This window comes from Heliangelus exortis, chromosome 12 (assembly GCF_036169615.1).
Source record: "Heliangelus exortis chromosome 12, bHelExo1.hap1, whole genome shotgun sequence".
In the NCBI taxonomy this organism is placed as follows: domain Eukaryota; kingdom Metazoa; phylum Chordata; class Aves; order Apodiformes; family Trochilidae; genus Heliangelus; species Heliangelus exortis.
In genome coordinates, this window is record NC_092433.1 from 11,924,247 (window position 1) to 11,946,352 (window position 22,106).

Sequence of the window (22,106 nt, forward strand, 5' to 3'; positions counted from 1 at the left end):
CTGGGCTAGGTGGAGACTCTGTGGGCAAAGAGGACTCAAACACCCACTGAAAGGCTAGACCCAGAGCACATAAGGGACAAGTGTCCCAAGATCTATTTCAAACTCCAAGTGAAAAGAGAAACATTGCACTGCTTGGTCTTGCAAATGAATTCAGAACAGCTCAAACTGTTATTCCCTCTTGAAATGCCCAAATCTTACTGCTATACATAAACAGTTTGCTGCCAACTAACTCTCACAGTGGGGAAAGACTACCTTAAGTTTTTTTCAGTGCTTAAATTGTGTTTCATTCCCTCCCCCCAAAATAATCCTGAGAACTAAACAAGCTGTTCCCTAGCTGCTTGCAAGGATTTATTCCAAGTTTCACAGTTTATTTCAGTACTCAGGTGCAAGCTCCCTTTTGTTTTTCTTGCAGAGTGCTGCTGGAAGCTGTATCCACTGCAGAGGCAGCACTTGGGAGCAGTTTGGAGGTGCTTTTTTTTTTTGAGAGAGAGATTTCTGCTGCTTTGTCTGAGACTGCCTACACATATAGATAAAGTAAAACGACTGCTTCAAAAGGCTCTCTGCTGTTCAGGATGGAGGTAAGGGAGGCTGGGGGCTCACAGAACAAAAGCACATACCTGACCTTGCACCTCATCACTGGGTTCAACTTCTGAGTTGCTTTTTGTTCAACAGTACCACACTTGCAAGATACGAGTTACCAGCAGTTTTCCACCTGCAGCAGCACTTCACTGCTCCTCCTACAGACGTCAGGGGATTTCCATCATAGCTCCCCGGCAATGGCATTTTGCCTACTGCAGCTTCTGGTCCTGGGCAAGAGGATCAGCACCAGCTCTTCCACTCATCCCCTTTTCTGGAGCCTCTTCCCCTTCTCCAGCATTAGGTGTTAATCCTTCTCACAAACATCTGCAAAATCCAAGCAAGCACTGTCATTCCTACAGGAATCCCACTGAGAGGATCCCAGTGACACCTCCTCCTGCAAGCTGAGGAAATCCAGGACATCTCACAGCCCAAAATGTAGCTGGAGTTGAAGCAGGGGATTGCGTGAAGAGAGATACACAAGAACAAAGAAGACACCTCTGTGCACAGGGGGTTAAACAGAAATAGGTTTACACATGCTGTGGCCCTTGGGATAAAGGCTGATGACAATACTGTTGCCTGAGAGGAGCATTTGAGGATTGCCATCTAAAAGCTCCGTACACACACAGGTAATCCAGTGCCCACTCCAGCACTGCACCACGGAATAAAGCTGGCAGAACCCTGTGCTGCTCACAGGAGTGCTTTAATGTGATCAAACAGTTTATTCACCACCACCAGTTACAGAAAGATAAGGAAGCAGCAGCATCACAGACAACTCAGTAGCCTGAGAAGAAGGGACAGACCTGCACTGATCAGCACAATCTGTAAGATTACAGCCTGAATAATGCAACTGTTTAGATCCAATACCAGACACCAGAAGAGCAAGCTAAAAGGTCCATGTTCCATACCAGAGATCTGTATTCTACTGGGTTCACAAATGGAAACTCAGCATTCACAGGTTTCTAGAGAAAGCAAAACAAAGGAGCCAAGGATAAGACCTCACCCTGCCCTCCAGAAGCATCCTTTCCCCACCCCATTTTAGCTCCAAAGCATGACCACAAGCTCTCAAACTAATTTGAGAGCCTGTAACATTCAGGTCCTGGAAATCAGAGCAAAAAAGGGTTTTGCTAACACTGGGAAGAGCTGGTGAAGCAGACAGGATGTCCTAGCTAGTTAGAGGAGCTTCCTGCTGGAATAATCCAGCATAATGGGACTCAGGGATGAACTGGAAGAGAAATTGCTGAGGCATTTGCAGAAACACCTGGGAAGCTTTGAACACTGAGGAGGGCAAGCCCCAGATACCTGGTCATGCATCTCATAGAAACTTTGCAGGGAACTGATGAAGAACAATATATGGTCACTGCCAAAACTCATGATGAACCAATGGCAGACTGCCCCAGCACCCCTTCTTCTGCTCCTCAGATCCATGGGGATAGCAATGAGCAACACACACTATTGCTATACAACTGCTTGACCAGTTCCTTTGCCCTCCATCTAATCACAGTGCAGCAAATAAATTTGCCTCTGACAGTAAGATTACCCATACCTCAGGCACAGCAGACAAGCAGAGTCTTTCATTCAAGTGACAGCCAGCTTCTGCAAATGCAGGTGTCAGCAGGCAAGATTTTAAAACACAAACCATGTGCAGAAAAAAAAAAAAATCTTAAAAACCACCAGGTACATAGGCCACAAATTTCTACTTCCTATCATGCAATACTAAAATGCTAGAAAGCTTCTCTTCATAGAGTTCATTTACTGTTGGGTTGGCACTTCTTCAATACCAGTGAATCTGTACCAACCAAATGTAGTACTTAACTGCATGGGAAGAAATAAGTTGTTTTTTTTTTTTTCAAGGAAGAAATTTTTATAAAGAAAGGTTTTTTTCCTCCTAAGAGAAACTATAGCAAAGCTCATCAACCAAGCACACAAAACAATCTATGCTTTCTCTTTGGTAATTAGAAAAATACTGAAAACTAAGTCCCTCATGTAGAAATTCATTTTAAAAGCACCACCTTCTATCAACATGCAGCAGAATATACACAAATTTGGCTAGCAAGATTTAGGATTAAGTCTTTTCCTAACAAGACAATTGGTGGGGAAAGAGTGTGAGTGGGTCATCTATGCCATCATATTATGGAAATAATAAAATTTTCTATGGTAACTTGTTTCACTTTGAAGAACAGCAGTAAGAAAAACAGCCAAGCCAAAACAAATTCAACATTGCTCCCACAGCTTGATTTGGAGCAGCAGATACGTCCCTAAATCAAAAGGTGCCAAGCTTTTGGCTGAAAAACAAACTTTTCAAATTTCCGTGTTTGGATGACTCCTTGGTTCCCATGGGACTGAAAACACAGAGTCCCAGGACCACTAGAATAGGTGACACAGGGGCAGATGCTCAGGTCTAAGTTTAAAACTTTAAAGGCTAAATACAATTTCAATATAAATCACTTGATATATAAATTTAAGAGTTCTCTTCATTCAGTTAGTGCATTGCCAAGGAGCACAAAAGCACTTTCTCTTTCATCCTCTTTAAGTGAATACCAGGGAAAAATCTAGAAGACTCAATTCGACCAAATGCAGTCCTCAGGTATCCTTTGTATTATTTACTCCTCACTTTTCCAATAAAGAAAATATTCCTGAGTGTGTCAAGAGATTGCCAAGCCCACACTTCCCTCGCCATCTTAAAAACACAATGAGCATGTTCTCTTTCCCTTCAATAGATCATGAATAAAAAGACTTTGAGCAGGATTCCCCTGGCACCTGAGATTCTGATAAATCTGTTTGTCCACTGAAGAACAACCCCCTATGCAGGTAAGCCCTAGCACATTTCCAGCTGCTGCATGAAAGCTTCACCCTGTCCATCTTTCCATAGCTTGTCTTTCCTTATTCTTCAGAAGACATTAAAAAAATTAACACTAAAACAAGCTCACACTGAGGGACAATGTTTCTGGTAATTTATTATCTCTATTTTGCTCATAGCAAATTGGCCAATATTTTATATACAACCTTAACTGAGCACCTCTGCAGCAGAGGTTCATAAAAACACTGAAAGATAAAAATTGTAAAATTTTGAAGACATAAATTACAGACCTATAATAGGAGGTTTAAGTCTGCAGTTCACTTGGAGAAAGAGGAGCTATAAATAAGTAATACTAGTTCCAGAAGAATACCTCTGTGCTAGATTTCACTTTATATACCCAGAATAAATTTTCATTTTAGACAGAGGAAGATCTGTTTACTTATTTCCCTGATGCTACAGAATAGATCTATCTGGAATCTAATATATTTATTTCTTCACATGTCTCGCCCAATGGCAGGAGGAATGTAATTAAAATTAACTCCAAACATATAAACACCAACATGCTAGAAGCTGCTACAGAAGCTTTTTGCTAAAACACACATAGCCACTCAGCAAAACATCTTGGCAAACACATAGGAGAATCCAGATTCCCTGAGATCATTTAGCTGAGCCCTGTTAAGAAACCTCTTCACCTCTACCTGGACCTCCAACAAAGGGCGACAAAACCATAACTCTGTGGTTCAGAAATCAGTAGTCTTAAAATGCAAATTGTTTTAAAGCAGCTAAATAGTTTGAACTGCCCGTGTGTGGAAAGACAGACATCTCTGATCATTCTAAAATACTTCAAGGTGTTTCCGAGAGCAGACAAAAGGCACAATCCCTGTAGACCTTACAACCCAATTGACTTAATTAACCATGTTATCTCCCTGGTTCCCAGTAACTCCTTAAATCAATGAGCTAAGACTTAATAGCAAAGTACATAAGTAGTAGATTTATTGATCATATCTGCACACAACACTGACTGAACTCCCAAAGTCATGGCTTGGCATAAAACCTATAAAAGATTCTCTAGTAGCAGACTTTAACTTTACTAACCCAAAGCACTGGGCAGGTACCAGAGATAGGAAAGTAAACAAGAAGAAGGGACTGAAATTTAAATAGCAAGAGAGCAAAAAAGCATGGGCTTAATGTTAATATACAATATAAGCAGCTAAACACCTATTACAGTATTATTCAATCTTAAAGATTTTACATTTGTTCAGCTCTTATAAAGAAGAACCTCCGAGTATTTCACAAATCAGTAAGAAAGCAAGACTTGCAGTCCCTCATTTCTCCACACCTCCTGTGGCTACCTAAAGCCCAGAACAAACAAGCAGCTCCTCAGCCCAGGCAGGGAAGAGCAGAAAGGGCAAAGAAAAGCTGCATGGAATTTTTCTGCAAGATAATTCAGACATCCCCAAACAAGGTCTCAACATGAGAGGTGTTTTCCACTTGCTCCAGCCCCACTATCCATCACTGCCACACCTCTTCAGCAGGGGCACAACATCCAAGAGCAGCAGCTCAATAGAGAGGACCAGACTTCCCTAAATATAGGGCACATATCCCCAGTTTGGCCTTCCAGCACAAGACAGTGCCAGCCAGTCTTTCCTTGTTGTCAATGACCCTCCAGTTCACCTTCTCTGCCTACAGCAGTGTAGCCACACAGGCTGTAGCATGGCTTTGCCATGGCCAGTAACTGCCCGTAACCTCTGTACTGAGCTTGCAAGGCCTCAGCATTGAGGCTCACCAGGCTTGTTTTGTCTTAGCTTTTTTTGACCTGCTCACAGCTTTGGTTTACTTGCTTCAGCTGTGGCAGCAATTTCTCTAACTGACCAGGTATCTGTGGTTTTGTTCTACATCTGTAACTGTCATTTTATACAGGCATTTGTAACTAGCAGTCATTCTATGAAGAACAGGGTATCTATAACCAGCACAATGGCAGTGCAGAGAAATGATGCACCTGAGGAGCAGAGATACAGCATTTGGCAGAGAAGAATACTAGCACAGGATGGAAAGTAACAGGGCAGACTTGACATCAGAGACCTCATAGCTCTAAACAACTGACCCATAGTCAGTTAAAGAAATGCACACCTGAAGCTGTACTAAACTGCACGTAGGGATATAAAGAGACAAAATAGCATCCAGCATGGATAAGCTTTAAGACAACCTGGAGCCACAGACTGATGAGAAAAGGTGTAAAAAGTGTCTTAGCAAACAAAGATGACTCCAAGCAAATCCTAGCTGGTGGAAGAAAAAAATTATCAATATGAACATCATATTCTCCCTGATAAGTAACATATGTATAACAATGATTAGCAACTGATTATTCTGTTGCTGTAACAATTATAGCTGGACTGGTAAGGATTAGGCTCTTACAATTTCAATTACTCTCACAAGAAATTGTTGGCTTTTTATATAAAAGGTGTGCTGTTTCTTCACCCATAAAAAAAAAAGTGCAAAAGCAGTCACACACAATGTAGAGCAAAAGCAGTCACAAGGGGACCTCTTATTCCCCTTTCACCAGCTCCTGTCCAGGATGATCTATTACCAGCTCCTAGTGACACTGAGGAGGTTGTTCATTTTCAAATAGGTCAGTGACTCATCATTTTAACTCACTTCCCTCTGCTAAAAAAATCGATGAGCTCCTGAAACAGTATTATCCTGGATGATTGGTGTTTTAATGTCTCACTTACAGGGAAAGTAGATCCCAGAGGTCCCTGACAACATGGGGTCACAGATGGCCAGGAGATGGACTTAATCTCTTGGTGGGAAACAAACATGTCCTGTGAAGAGGACACCTTTCCACAAAGGAATTTTGCAGATGTTGGACAGATCTACATCCATCTTCTGTTGCAATAAAATGGAAATATCATACATAAGAAGAGCTGCACTGTCTAATAAAGCTGCTCAGCCATGGCACAGCCCAGACCACCTCCATTGTCTTGCTTACTTGGCTACATATGAGCTTTCCTCTTCCCCCTACCCATCTCCAAATTGTTCTTTTCCACTCTATTTCAAGTTCATATGCATAAAACAAATATCTCAAAATAATTCTGCCCCTTTACTCACATAGCATTCCCCAAAATGCCATCAGCAGCAGTCTCAGAGCACAAATAAAAGAATTTTTGTTGTATGATAGGGTTCGTGTCACCCCCTACTTGCAAGCCTGACTAACTTTGTGACTAACACTGTTAAACTGTTTAAGTGTTTAATAGCTTGCCAGTGACTAACTAGCCTAGCTGGTTAGCAGCAGGCTGAGCTGATGATGGGTAAATGGGAAACAGAATTCACACGCTGACTGCCACTTCAGCTCAGTGGTCGCTCACCACAGGAAATCTGCCAGGCATCAGTGGGAAACTCTGAAGGAGAAAAGCTGCCTATGGGGAAGAAGTAGGGTTTGCAGTGGGGCACAGTGCTCAGAAATGAGTTTGCAAAGCTGGGAGGTACGACACAGCTTTCACTTACTTGGTGTTAAGGTTCAACATGTAGTCGAATGCTTGACTACCACTGTAGAGAGGTAGAGTTAAATGATATTGAACCTACTCAGGGGCCACAAACAGCCTCTAGAGCCAATTTACCCAAGAGTTAGATTCACATTGAAAAATCTGCACATGTTCATATACAGGAAAAAATTCCTCAGCTTGTTTGAAACACTGTGGAGGCAGCAATCACCACCTGCCCCTGTAATGCCAGGACTGCTCTGTCAGTGGTGTTCCCTTACACTCAGCTGAAAAGATCCCCCACTGCTGCACAGGACCTTTGACAGGATGCCCATCACTTCATGACCTGAGCACAAGGGATCTCCTTACAGTGTCATTCAATGCTGCCCTCCCTGCACACTGCTGAACAGCACCTCCTGCCTATATTCAGCTATTGAAGAGCTGGATTTCTGTAAGAAACTCACAGCTGTAGAAGGAGATAACAAGGGAACAAGATCCCCTCACTCTACACTCCTTCAGGCTCCCTTCCTCAGTCCCACCACTGCACTGACCCAAAAACCAGTGCTGCAGCTCCCAATTAACCATCAGGGCATGATTTTATGCAAGAGGAAAACAGTACAGAAAAATGGAACCCCAAGGACTTTAAACTCACTAGATAAGTCAGTGGCAAAGCATAGAAGAGTGATGAGGAATCAGTGTCCCCATACCCTGCCTGGAAGCCTCTGGAGAGGAGCAGCTGCATCAAATAACTGCAGCAGATGGGTGGCAGAGGATGGCACTCTCTGGCCAAAAGCCACTCTCCCTCTTAATTATTCAAGAGGTAGAAGCTGGATGGCATTCATGGCAGTGTTGCCTGTCACTGAATTACTCCTGGGCAGTATGTGACCCTTGGCAAGGGGCAGCCCCAAAGTGCAGGGGTAATGCTGGGTGCCAGAGCAGTGCAGGAGGCACACAGCTGCTCCACAGCCCATCCTCAGGCCAGGACACACTGCAGCCTCTGAGCCTCAAGCTCTAGAGAAACCAAGTCTCACAGCCTGGCTTGCAAGTTTTTTGCTTTCTGATTCCCAGTCTACTTTCTAACAATAAGCCCCTGCATAAGCACAGTGACAGTGAAGGAATTATATTAAAGTAGGACACTATGTGCCAAAAAGCCAATTACAATGACTAGTAAAAAAAAAACAAACAAACAAAAAAACCCAAACCAAACAAACCACAACACACAACCCAGAAAAACAAAAAACAAAAATGCAGGAGCCATATCTGTACATGGCCAAACACACTCAGCAGGTGGTGAGGGGAGGAAAAGCTGAATAAAATTAAACAGGCAAGAGAGACAGCTCAGCTTTGTGTTAAGTTTGAAATGCAGTCCCCAGAGGCTGAGGAAGCAGCATGACTGACTATGGTGAATTCTGAAATTCCTCAAAGGCAGGCTGCCTAGATAGGCAGTCAGACCCAGGCTGACAAACACTGCTAAACAGCACCTAATTTGCTAGAGATTTATGACTTCATGTAATGGATGGAAACTAGATTAGATAGCTGGTAAACTCACAAAGCAGGTCATTACTAAAGAGGGAAGTTTTTACCCACTTAAACAGAACTTTATGTTCTGCTCAGCTGTGTGCTGCAATAGATGTACAGCTCTGTACCAGAAAGACACTTCCTACAACATTTTGGCCACTTTTCTAAATATTTGGCACAGTTGGCATCATTCTAAGTATTCTCAGGCAGAGAAAGGCAGCCATGAAGTTACACTCAATAACTGCACTTTCACATCTGTTCAGATCTGAGCATCAAAACCCCTCGAAGTCTGCTCATTACCCATGCTCTGCAGACATTAAGACTGGGGCATAAGAGGTTTGCAGACTGGTTGCACAAACTCCTCAGTCACATTAACTTCAACTGATGGAAAAATTCCCCACCACCCTCAGAAACCAAATGATCCCTTGTGCTCAGGTGGGCATCCTGTCTAGAAACAAAATACTCATTCCCAGCAGTGGCCTCTGTTCAGGGTTAACACATAGCCCTGAGACAAGCTGCTGCAAATATTTACTAATTCATGCTTCCAGCTCTTTGCTAAATTCATCCCACTGTGACAGCCCCAGGAAATGCCCCTGACTTCCAGTAGTCAAAAGCAATGGATTTGGACAAGAAGGTTTCTATGAGGGAGCTCCCAGTTCTGGAAACATCATAATTTAAAAAAAAAAAAAAAAAAATCAAATTTGCACAAGGAAAGCACATTGGTACGAAGTAAGAAAAGAGCAACAAATCACTAAGTTCTGTAAAACTGTCACTACCTGACAGCTTGCCTTCTCTTTTTTTTCTTGTTTCTTTACATCTCATTTGTTGCTTAAGCTTCAAGCTTTCTGCTGCAAGGGAACACAAATGAAAATGAGCCCTCCACAAGTCTATGCACTGCTTCTGTGGTGACTCCTCTTGTCATCCTGGGACTAAGACAGGGGCCCTCTGTGCCCAGACACTGTACAATCACCTAATCTTTGCCCAACAGAAGAAGTTTTTCTTTTAATGGAAAACAGGAGAAAAAGAGAGACCAGTCTCAGCTCCATCCCACAGGACCCAAGTGAAATCTTGACGAAACCCCTGCCTCTAGCAGCAGCTTCCCTCTTGGGCTGTATGAGGAAACACTCAGAAACAGACCAGAACCTTTATTTCTCTGGACTGATGAATGAAGGGTCACCAAGATGACTAACAGCATCACATGTATAAGAAAAAGTGACACCACTTATAATCCAAATAAATACCCTGAATAGTCTCCAACTCTGGCAACAAAGCAGCAATCAAGGTTAATATAACTGCTAAAACAAAAGCCCTGTAATGCCTTGTTCATAGTGCAGATTAAAGTTAAGGATAACAGTGTTACCTCATAAACCAACATCAACAACTGGTAGAGTACAGAATTTATATCATTTTGCAGCCTCAGCAAGAGTTTTCTGCTTGTCAAGACAACAATTCAGCTGGCAGGGTCACTGACACCTCTACTTCAATCCATATAAGACATGGATCTAACCACATCTTAAAGCACAAAAATCTCCTTGGTTTCAAGCAGCACATGGTAACCCCCTTCTCCTTAAATGCAGAGTGGTCTTGATGCAGAATACCTGAAGCTGTCAGAGAAAAATGTTGGATTGAACTAATTTCCCAGTGGAAAGCAGCTCTCCCAATGATATCAGTGGAATCAGCAAATTTTTCTGGAGCCAGAAAACAGTCTGGCTCAAAAGCAAAACCCAGTAATTACTAGATGCCAAGTTCATCTAACATTAATGAGGGGGAAAGTCAGTAACAGACAAATCACCGTAATTGTAGAATTTATTTGTTTTAGTTATCTTATTTGAATTCCTTCATTTTAAAGACAAAGAGAAGAGGTAAAAAACGGGAGAAAATAAAAACTGTAATTCTCTTGAAAAAAACAAGAGGGCTTAAAAAAAAAAAAACAAACTACCTGAATTTTAAATTGAAAGCTTCGTTACTTTTCCTCTCAATGGAAGGAATCCAGAGGAAGACCAAGTATAATTGGATAAAATGCAGACCCTTCAAAGAGGGGATGTTTCACCTCAGCATGTAGTTTCCCCCAAGCTAACTACTGCAGAAGCTACCATTTCCAACAGAAGCCATTAGGGTAGCATTTATTTTCCAGACCAAACTGCCCATGCTCCAGTCCCAGTAACACCAATGTCAATCTACAGAAGTTATAATGGTTTCAGGAAAGCAAACAGGCATTTAGACAGTAAACTGTGTTTTGGCAAAGAATTACAGGCAGGGGCAGTGCCCATACATGTGGAGTCATCACCATCATTCACTGTAGCAGAAGACATCTGGCTCTTTCAGGACAAGAAACCACTGCAGGGAAAGCACAGCAAGTTTTCAACTCGCTCTAGACATTACTCAGGCCTTTCAGTCACAGATTGCTCTTCTAAGCTTCAAGCCTTAGGACTGACTTCTAAAAAGATTGCTGCATTTGTACGATGCAGAACTCCAAAAATGCCCAATGCACTGTCTCAGAGCTCCTCTACAAAGGGATAATTTCAACAGAGCTATACTCTGATAATTTTTACTGTAGTTACATCTCTACAAATTCACCTCTGTTTCAGAAAAAGTAATTTTACTCTATTATAATGAAGTGAAGGCAATTACTTAATTTTTATTCTAAACTGGCACATCCACAGGAAGGTCTACATACAGTTTTAACCACAGGAAGAGAGGACTTGGCACAGAGCACATGCTGTGATGGAGAGCCCTCCTTTGGCTTCCCCCCAGGGAGGGTCTGGCTGTGGCTGTAACTAAGCAGCTCCCCTGCACTCGTGTCTGTTTAGAAGACCCAAGCAGCAAACAAACAGCAGAGCAATCATCTGTCTTCGACTTGCCATATACCTTGGTTTAAACTGAGCAATCTTTCTCTCAGTGCAAGAGCATCAGAAGATCTCTTGGTCAGCAGCTACAGTCACAGCTCAAGACTGGAGCAGTTTCAAACACCACATTCACTTCTTGGGAATTGCCCACGTGCTTTTCCACTACACCTGGCATGAGCCCATAGCAACACCAACAGGTCTGTAGAACAATAAGCATGGCCTGAATCCAGAAAAGATTTGGCAATTCTTCCAACTCCGAATTTTTCTTGGCTCATTCATTGTTTCCACTAAGGTTCAGCTTCCTGAAAGGTTCCCCCACATTTTCCTGCCGTGGTACCTCTAAAGGAAGAACATGCCAAACCACTGCAGCTGATGCATTTGCTCAACACTAAGCATCATCACTCAACACTGCTAATAAAAACCCTTCTATAAGCTCCACAGGGTGTAACAGCTTAAGCTAGAGAGAGAGCAGAACTGCACAGTGCCCCTACAATTTCATATGGCCAAGTTCTGTGAGCACAGGATTGCATTCTGGATGTAAAATCTGGCAGACCACTTCAAAAAGCAAAACAGTGATCAATCTCTGTCTTTAATCAAATTCCCATAAGGCTTTAGAGTAATTCTGTAAAACCCTCCTGGCTTGGTACTTAAGTTTTGCACGACTTTTCAATCAGTGCTAAATTTTACAATTGCTGAAATACAGGATCAAAAGCAGCAGCTCAAAGTCAGCAAAGTGTGACAGTGTGACAGGCAGCAAGGAGGGAGCAGGCAAGCACAGCTCTCTCTCGGGTGCAGCTATTACTGCCTCACTCGATGGGTGCCAAATCCACATCAACATATTAATGAACGGAAAAGACCCCATCAAAGTCTAGTGGGATTTGCTCTGGCTGTCCCATCAGTTTGATGAATGAACATTATCCCTTAAGCACTACCACCACAGCCTTCAAGCAATCTTAATCCCCCACCACACTTCCCTGGAGGGTCAGAACCTCTATTTTTACATTTTGTTTAAAAAGCAGCACCCTGTATAATGAGCAATACCAACAAACAGAAGCCCATAAATTCCTGGGCACTCTGTGTGCAAGTCCTCATCTCTGACAAAGCTTGGGTGCACTGTAAAGCAGCAGGACCACATGCAGGGGTGTATTAATATGCTGCACTCAGCAGATGGGCATAACAGCTCTTCAGCCACAGAGCAGTTCAATTGCACACTATTTAAGTGACAGCTATCCAGTTGAATTTCCTCACTGAAAATTAAGTGCCAGCACAATAGATCATGTCATTGCAGTTTTGGACAAAGGACTCTCTAAGGCAGCATATTAAAACTGAATAGACTCAACCTGGCATGGAAAGAAGGTCCTAAGACAACTTGAAAAATACAAAAACCTCCTCTCTGAATGATTGAATTATTTCTGATGTGGCAAGAACATGAGCAGACACCTAATTTTCGGCAGCAGAGTCATTCGACTTTATGTTGTGCACACCACACAGTTTGCAAAATGAAAATATTTATAAACAAGTGAATAAAAGACAATTCACATAAATTTTAGCAGTTACTATATTCCAGTTATTCTACATACCACATCTGCATATCAACATGGAATTCAGCAAAAGATGTAATTTTCTACTAATCATGCAAAAACAGTAAATTTCCATCTTATTGGAATATTTCTCCTTGACATGTGATTAAATAAAAAGTATCCCATTTCCAGTCATAATCATAGTTTCACAGCTATGGAACAAAACATCCCAGGTACACTGTTCTGAGGACAGAATAAAAAGCTGATGTTTATAGCCCAGCTGTTATAAACCCCCTCAAGACAGACTGCTGTGATATTTTTACCTTCTGATTATAAAAAATTAAATAGCTCTGCCAAAGCCATGAAAACACACACCCTTGCTAAATTTTCCTCAGGGTCCCTCTCCTGCCAAATTGCACCTGCAGCAAGATAATGCTGGCCAGAATGAGAGAGCTCGCAAGGGTTTTTTTTTTTTTTACTTTGTCACCCTCATCCTGCAAATCAACCTGCACCATAGAGGATTTTCCTTTCCCCACACACCACGGGACACCTCTGCCCATGGCTGCACAGCAGCAAAATGCCCCTGTATGCTCATACAGCTGTTTCCAAGGTAACCATCACAGAGGGATGGAAGCAAACAGCAGCAACACAAGCCTGCAATATTGTCACTTTTTGGAGTAGGTCCGAGTTGTCCCTTTACCCCTCACTCCTTTCCAGCTTCCCCATGAATCACATACAGGGTGGGTAACTCGTTTCACATTTTATAACCCCACTGCATCATACTTTAAGGTTTGGTGTTACCTTTTTTTTTTTTAACAAGGCATCACATTGGAGTTTTAAGGTGAGAGTCAAATTTTCTGGCATTACTGAAGAAAAACCGTCTGGGGGAGGAAGAGGAATTATATGAACCACCTAAATGTATACTCAAACCCTGTATTTCCTCTCAGTAGAAGCAGAAAAACATCTTGGGTATGGCAAAGGGTGTCTGCCCACTGCTGCGACCCATCTTATGTAAGTCAGATACCTCTAGATAACATCTATTTTCATCAGTTAAAATAAAAGCATGCCTAAATATCTGTCTGCAGCTACAGTTTATCCTTTCTAGGCATCCACTTTCCACATCCACTCAGATTATGTCAAAATCTCCAGAGACTTTCCCACCTACCCACATATATTCATGCTCCCAAAGCAGAAGTTAGCCTTTGCTTCTTTTGCTACTGAAAACCAAAGAGCAGCAGGGATAACAGTCCTAATCCTGCAGTCCTCACACAAAGAGCAGCAGCAGCATGAGGGGGAAAAACCAGGGAAAGGGTCTGGCATGGACAGCCAGTTGTCTCCACTGCCCCAAGAGAGGACCAGGCAGGTAGATCAGCACAGGACTTGACCACACATGAAGTGGGCAGAACTGCCAGGCTCTAACATCTGCTCCCAGGTCCAAGACAACCCCACAGTTACACAAACCAAGCAGCAAATCAACCCCAAGATGTAGGGTAACAGTGCTGCTCCCAATACAGGCTGGAGGGGACACGCTTTCCAAAAACTCTCAAGTCATTAACATAATACTTTTTCTCTGCATGAAACAGAATAAGGAGTAGCACATCCATGGACAACCCTATTGTGGTGGGGAACAAAAAGAGATTACAGAATGAAGCATTTCTGCATACTGGTCAGGAGTCACCCCATCCCTCAAGGGCTACAAATTTTAAGGCAAAATATGCATAAGGAAAATGGCTGTGGGTGGTGTTTTTAAACAGCAATCATACCTCAGCACTGATCGTGTCTATCTTGCATTTCCTGATGTGACTTACCATGGCTGACCTTTTGAATACCAACTGTGATTAATGAAGCTTCCAACCCAGCACTGAATGACTGCAAATTGCAAGAGATGTTCATCACATTAACATTCAGTACCCAAAATATATCACTCTTCTAATAACAAGTGTGCTCCTGCTGAATGCCAGGACATTGCCTTTGGAATGATTACTACAGTTCTCAGAGAAAGTTAGCACAATGATGAGTCAAGACCACACATGACACAGGGAGAAGCTACCTGGCTAAGGAATCTGAAACAAAATTACCACATCTGCATAGCCACGGAGATGCCATCAGAGCAGACATAACTTGTTTTGAATAAGAAAATCTAGAAATCAGTATTTCTTCATAGACTGGTTGGAGGTTGGGTGGCAAAATTTAAATCCAAATGGAACCTTGCAAATATTTCCTGGCAGGGTTATACATAATGTGATGTGAAGCCTTCTCTAGCATCCAGTTAAACCTCATGCCATACATGTTAGTACTGCAGTCCTACAAAAATATTACTAAATAACTTCTCTGCTACAGCTGCAGAGCTACGTATTAAAACACAGCCACACTGATCACTCTGGGGAAAGAAGTCCCCAGCAAACACATCGCATTTTTTTAGCAGGCATATACATCCTCTTCTGTACAGAACACAAGCTCAAGTCTGCTCAAGATGAACCATTCTATTATTAGCTAAACAGTAACTATCAAAGGCCAGCTTCTCTTGAGCCACTCATGGAAATAAATGCAATGTCACTAAGGACAGCATATGCCCAACATATCTGAAGGGATGCACGTTAGTCACAGACTCACTGCAGTGCTGGGACTGAAGTCAGAGGGAGGGAAAATGAGGAGGAAAGGCATCACATAGAGACCAGAGACAAGAGCCAGTACATACACATGCAGTCACAGAGAAAGTAGCCTGGGAAACATGCTAATCCAGCACAGGTATGTGCCAAGAGCTCACTGCTGCAAATGTTTTATAAGGCACTCCAAAGCCATCCCTGGTCCAGTGGTGCAAGAGCATCCCTGTCAGCTGCAGCAGGGCTGCGTTAGAGAGCACTGCACCATAACTGGGCTGAATTCACACCGACAGCTCTCAGTGTGACAAACAAGAGATTGATTTACTCTTCCACAGGATAGCATTTTTAACAGCTGCCTCAGGTGGCTGAAGTCTCCAAGTGGAAGCCATGGCCCCAGAGGGGTCAAACATCAGAAATAGATGGTGTTCTCCCAAATCAGTGGAAGCAAGGAAGCAGCATCAGAAAGACTCAACAGCTTAATGACCTCAAAGGGTGCCTAACAGCACAATTTCTCTGTGATTATTTACAGCAGGACCAGACAGTTAAGATTTTTATATCACTCACAACAAATGAGACATTGTTGCTTCAGAAACTGGGTAAATCTGCTTACCAGTGCACAATCTAGAAAAGCAGTCAGAAGGGATGGAAGGAAAAAAAAAAAAAAACAACCAAAAAACCCTACCATTAATCATTTGCACCAAAGCAGCTGAGGCTAATAAAACACATGGGTTTTAATTATTTCTGTCCATCCTAAATCAACTCCTCCACCTGAGTCTTATGAGAGCACATGAGAAGTGAACTTTATTTCGAAACCAAACTTTTCCAGCACTGTCGCCCCTATTCATCTATTAACCTAGGTGCCGGATTGCGAGGTTTAAACCTCCTTTATGCGGTGCCACCTTGTGGATGCCTCATCCCGATTTTTATGAGCTGCAGGTCCAGCTTTTACTCAACACCACACTCTTGAGCATGTAAACAAAATTATTCACAGTGATGGTAAACAACAGTAAGCAGCACAATAGGAACGAGATTACCGCGACAGGTCCGCTCTGCAATTAGCAAACCCTTTAATCTCCAATTAGAGGTGGGCACCAGGAAGAATTACCAGTTGAGAACAGCCGCACCGGTACCTTTAGAAAGTTGGAGCTCAGATGCTGTAAGCCCTTCTAAATATCCAGAAAGGACGGCGGAGCCACTTCCCGCTCAGGTTTGCCTCCACCGCTTCATGAAAGAGAAGGAAGGAGAAAAAAAAAAAAAAAAAAAAACAACGGGAAAAAAAAAAAAAAAAGACACCAGGCAACCGCGGGAATGGAAGGACAGATTGCTGCAGCAAAGTTTACCGGCGCTAAGAGCATCCCCCCTCCAGCCCCTTCACTCGCGATGCCCCATGCCAGCAGAGAATCGCCCCCTTCCCACAGAGCTCCCTACCCCCCAAAAATTAAAAATAAATAAATTAAATAAAACAACCAAGGAAAAGACGAAGCGAAGAGAAGATCCGAGCACCTCCAGCCCTCCTTCCCCCCGGCCGTGCTCACCGTCCTCTTGCATCCGCTGCAGGCAGAGGGCGAGGCTCTTCCTCCATCCCGGCATCGCGGTACCGCTGCAGCCCCCCGGGGCGGCAGGAGGGCTCTGGGGGCCCGGGGGGAGCAGGAGGAGCGGTGCTGCTGGGCTCCCCGCCGCTTTATGGCCGGGCGGTGCGTGCGGCGGGGCCGGGGGGCGGTGGGGCCGGGGGGCGGTGCTGCCCGCCCCCGCCATGCACAGCCCCGCCCGCCCCGCGCTCCCCGGCGGCCCCAGAGGGCGAGGGACAGCCCAAACCGGGGGTGGGGGACGCTTGGAACAAATTATGCGTATTTGTTTTATGTGTTCACCCCGGTGGGGGAGGCTCAGACACTGTGGTCCCTTCCCCCAACCCCCGCGCTGACCGATGCCGGCGTTTCTGCGGGTCCCACGCCGCCAGCTGATGTTGAACAAATAGATGCCCAGGAAAAGTATTGAAAACCCTCTTTTCACATCCCACATTCCCTTAACAGCTTTGACCTGGCACCTCTGCCCTTCGATGAGCAGCAGCTGCTCCGCAGCCCCAGCACAGGTGTGCTCAGTGAAGCGCGGATCTGTTCTCAAGTTGAGCTCCCGGTAAATAAAGTTGCACAAGAGCCAGGCTGATGGCCTTCCATCTTTTTCATGACTACTTGCAAGTGGTTGAAGTGCAGGGGGGACTGAAAAGCACCTCTGTCATTTCTTAATATTCCAGAGGTTTCGGTGCTTTTACACAGACACAAAGGAGATGTTTATTGCATATGCCAGTATATTCATGTTTTTAATTTCCTGGGGGCAGCGTATCTCTGCAACGATGAGCAGCTTTTTTTGTTCTTCATTAGGCCTTTTATTAGCTGGCTGGTATGTCTCACTCTGCATCTCTGCCTCCCTTTGTGCAAGTGATAATATTATATGCAACATCTGCTATCATCTAAAATATTATGTCCCAAGCTCTCCTTGGGATAACATGAGCTACTTCCAGTTCCACCTGTACTGGGCTGGGCTGCTGCAATGCCAAGGAAATCCATCCATCTAGATACATCCATAAGGACATCAGTTTTCCATCCCCACCTGAATGAAGAGGATTGTCATAGGAGAGCCAAGCAGCCTGCTGAGGGGCAGCAGCAGCACCCTCCATGCTCTGCCCACAGCTCACAGATGGCCACTTGCCACTGGGGCACTGGCAGCCTGGTTTATAGGGCAGCCAAGTGTGACACAACATGTGCCAAGCTGGGCAGCCTGAGTCTGGAAACCTCTCCAGTGCTTGGTGAAAACTGAAGGCATTTTGGAGAGGGTTTGTTTGTAACAACCTTCTCTGTGCACACCCAGGGAGAAAAACAGATTCCTGCAAAAAGGGGGTGAAAGCAGAAACCTACCGAAGTCCTTGACTTCAGGGGAGTCTGAGGGGATGAGGATCCTAACTGAGGTATTTTAGTTAAATACTGACAGTTAAATTAGCAAAATACTTATTTATTCCCCCCTGACAGGGAAGAGTAATGTGGGACCTGAGCTGGGGAGGCTCTGTTTGGATGTTACTATCAGTACTGTGTTTTCTCTGTGTTTTAGGCTGGGAAAACCATAAACCCAGGAGAACACCTCTTTGTTTAACCATCAGAGTTTTCAAAACTGCTGAGGGCAGACAATGGTATGCAATGTCTGAGAACTGCTGGACAGGTTACCTTCACAGCAGAGAGGAGCAGCACTGTGCAGGCTGACTCTCTTCTCTGTTTCTAGCCATGCATTTAGCTTCAGTTTAAAGGACAGTGATTGGAGTGATGGAGCAATCTCTTCTGAGAGAGATTTCTCCAGGACTACCAGCAGGAGAGCTTCTAGAGCTCAGACTCTGCCTATTCCCCACTAGCAGCACAGAAACAAAAAGATATATTCTTTCTCACATTTTCTGCTGGAGTAGAAACATAAGTAAGGAATGACTCCCCACCCAAGGGGAAACTCCCCTTTCATAGGAAAATACATCCCCTCACAATATTATTGCAAAAGTACCCCGTACCTTTGGGACTCACAACGAAGAACAGCTCCAGAGCTGCATTGGATCAGAGCACCACATGCTAACATAGAGGAAATTTCTGATGTGCACCAAATACTCAAGCTGACAGTAAAACGCAGAAGCTTTTTAGAGGAGGACTAATCTGAAGCTAGCACACATCTTGGTGGAAGGAGATGACTGATGCTTGTTCAATAATTATAAACCCAGCACATGGAGAGAAGAGCTGTTGAGTTATATGACTGACTCAACCACCTACACAGGCAAACCACCTGCCCTTTCTGTGCCTTAGTTTCCTCAGCTGTAATTTATAATTGCTTGATGATGTCCAGATTCTGGGTACTAGAAAACAATTCCCAGAAAAGTGATCATTATTGATCTAACATTGCTCTCAGAAGAAGTAATGAGAGTCCAAAGAAAGCAGGACATAGGAAGCTTCTTTCAAAAGTAAGGTCAAGTCTATATTTTTGTACATAAAAGCTCATCTTTTCTTGCCATTTACACACTGGCTGATCTCATAAAATACACTCTCCCTTAAATCTCTTCAGACCATCATGGCTACACCAATGCTACTTTTACAGGATGCTGTAAAGAAATAATTTAACAAGAAAGTAGCATGCACGTTGCTAGCTGAAAATGCAGCTCAGGGATTTTAAAAACTGAACGTGACACATGAATATTGTAAAAAGAGCCAAAGCTCTTGGTGAGATTTTGTCAAGTGCTCTACATTAGCCTAACTTCAGTACTCAAATGATAAACTGTGTTAGAGAAAACAAAACGTAGCTAAAAACAACAGTAGGGAATTGATAAGCAGAATCAATGTAAGACAGATGCTGTTGTACATCTTTGGAAGGGGGTCATGAAGGGATATTTCAAGCAGCAGAAAGTCCATAAGAAACCTCAGAAATTAACATCCATGTCCCTGAGCAATGCTTCATCTCTCTCTATGGCTGAAACATCCAGCTGCAGGATTTTAAGTACTAGGGTGAGAAGGATAGTGCCACATCTTCAGAAACTGCTACAGTCCTCCCACCCAGCTGCACCATCCTGCAGAAACAGTTGTCAAACAAAATTTGTGAGGCAGAGATTTCCCTTTAGCCATGTGCCCTGGGACAGGGCTACCCATTTTGATCAATGGGTAACTTACCCATACCCTTGTGCATTGACTGTTTCACCAGCTGGCAGTCCTTGCCTCACTGAGGAACAGACAGAACAGCATGACTGAAGTCCCAGCTACTTTTAAGTTGGCCAAAAGTTACGGTCTGTCTTCCCTGCAGTGCTTGCAGCCTGAACAGACAGCATGGCTCAGAACAAAAAGCAAATTTTCCTTGCATACATATGGGAGTGTCTCTCTAAGGCTGGAGGGATGAAGGTAGGTCTTCAGTTGCAGGTTTACTCTTAAGAGGTTTGTAGGGAACATAGTCAGTGGCTTCAAGCTCTGGATCTCCCTCCCAGAAACTTTCTTCAGCATACAAAAGATTTGGGACCACTGTGCTTTCAATACCACTGTAGCTGTAAACAGAAAAGATGAAAGCAGCAGTCTCAGGACTTGGCTACGGAGCAAAGGTTTTGATGTGTCACCAAGCATACAAAGCAGGCTTTCCAAGTCAGGTGGATCTCACATTGTCCTGCAGTCTGTATGCACAGAATGGTGAGCAGACAGCAATACTGCATGTGTGGTGAGAGGAGCCTCAAAAGTACAAATCCCATTTTCCTGCAAGGATCAAGGGAGAATGTCCAGGCTTTTTAGTTTCCATTTTGTCCTTGATCTGTATGTCTCTAGACAAGTCTAACAAATTCTCCTGTCATGTGCTCCCTCACCTTGAAGGTCACTCACTTCATCAGCCCACAATGAGAATAAGCTGACTCCCCACAACAAGGAAAGTTGGTGAAATGAGACAATCTTCATCCACAAACCAAGTGATTTAATAGTTTAGCTCTTGACATTTGTGAACCTGTGAGGATCTGGCACTTGTGAGTCCCTTAGAAGTGGTGGTCTATCCTCCCACCAGTCTCAGCAGCTTGAGTGAAGATGTACTGACAGTGAGGGGGCACTTCCCCAGGCCAAAATCTTTAAACAGTGATCTGGAGGCATCATGAAATTCCCTGGGGAAACAGAGGGGACTGTGGGCTTTCCCCTCCCATATTGACCTACTACTACTGACTGGCAGCATTCAATAGTTGAGATCAAACTAGGAATTACCTTGACCTATGTAATCCTGCACAAAGAAAATCTGGTTAGGTATCTAGAATAATCTTTTCCTTTCTCTCTCCTCACTCTAGTCATTAATTAATTTCTTTGTCTACCAAGGCTGGGATACTTTGCTGACTGTCCAAGCAGTGCACCCTGTATCCTTACACTTGCATGTGGGGCACACAGGAAACTATGGGCAACCTATTTCCATCCCACTGTGACATGTAAATAGCACATGGCTGTTTTAATGAAAAGAAGGCTCTGCTTCAACCTGCCAGGCACATGGAATGGGACTGGGGCTACAAAGCCTAAAACCCAGCATCAGGGTGGGTTTGTTGCACTGATGAGTGCTTCTCTCTTACCTGTGTGCTGCAGTGCATCCCATAACCCACAGACAGCTGGGAATGTCATTGAGATCAGGGAATTTTAAAAATATCCAGTCATGGCAGAAGATTAAAGGCAGTTTTAAAGTGGATTATCTTCATTCTGTTACAACCACCAGAGGTTGATTAATAGCAGGTTTACTTACTAATCCAACTTGGTTCCATTTTGCCTTAAACTCAAGTGGTGCAAACATTTTACTTGTTTTAATGCCTTCTTCTTATTAGGAACTTCAGGGTACACATTTGTACTTTGCATTTCTGCAGAAATGCTCATGTCCAACTAGGTTTTGAAGGCTAGAAGCAACCTGTCATACAACCCATTTAGGGGCCCCATGAGGATATTGTCACTGCTGTGCCCTGCTCCTGGTGAAAGGGAGCTCAAGGGCTCCTTGTTTCTATCCCACAGCCAGACTTGGAGTCAGTTCCAAAGCTGATCCTTTCCTTAGAAATTACAATATAAGCAGGAATGGGCTTCAACCAGTCCCTCATCTCCTTCCAAAATCATCTTTGTTCTGCAAGAGTTCTGCAAAATAAATGTGCACTGAGCTCTGTGCTCTGAAGCAGTGAGGCTGCCTGCCAGCCAGCAAACCCAGTGAGGTGAGATGCCTCCCCTTGGCTCTCCTCCTCCTGCACCACCTCTGTCAGCAGC

At 43.8% G+C, this 22,106-nt stretch overlaps 1 protein-coding gene across 1 annotated transcript in view; it reads right to left on the minus strand.

The window, feature by feature from the left end:
• Positions 1 to 16,976, minus strand: part of GRIP2 (glutamate receptor interacting protein 2) — a 243,624-nt gene extending 226,648 nt beyond the window's left edge. The window contains exon 1 of the mRNA XM_071756021.1: positions 16,878 to 16,976. Within this exon, the coding sequence (XP_071612122.1) occupies positions 16,878 to 16,932 (55 nt within the window). The 5' untranslated portion in view covers positions 16,933 to 16,976. The remainder of the gene's footprint in view (positions 1 to 16,877) is intronic.
• Positions 16,977 to 22,106: the final 5,130 nt, after the last annotated feature.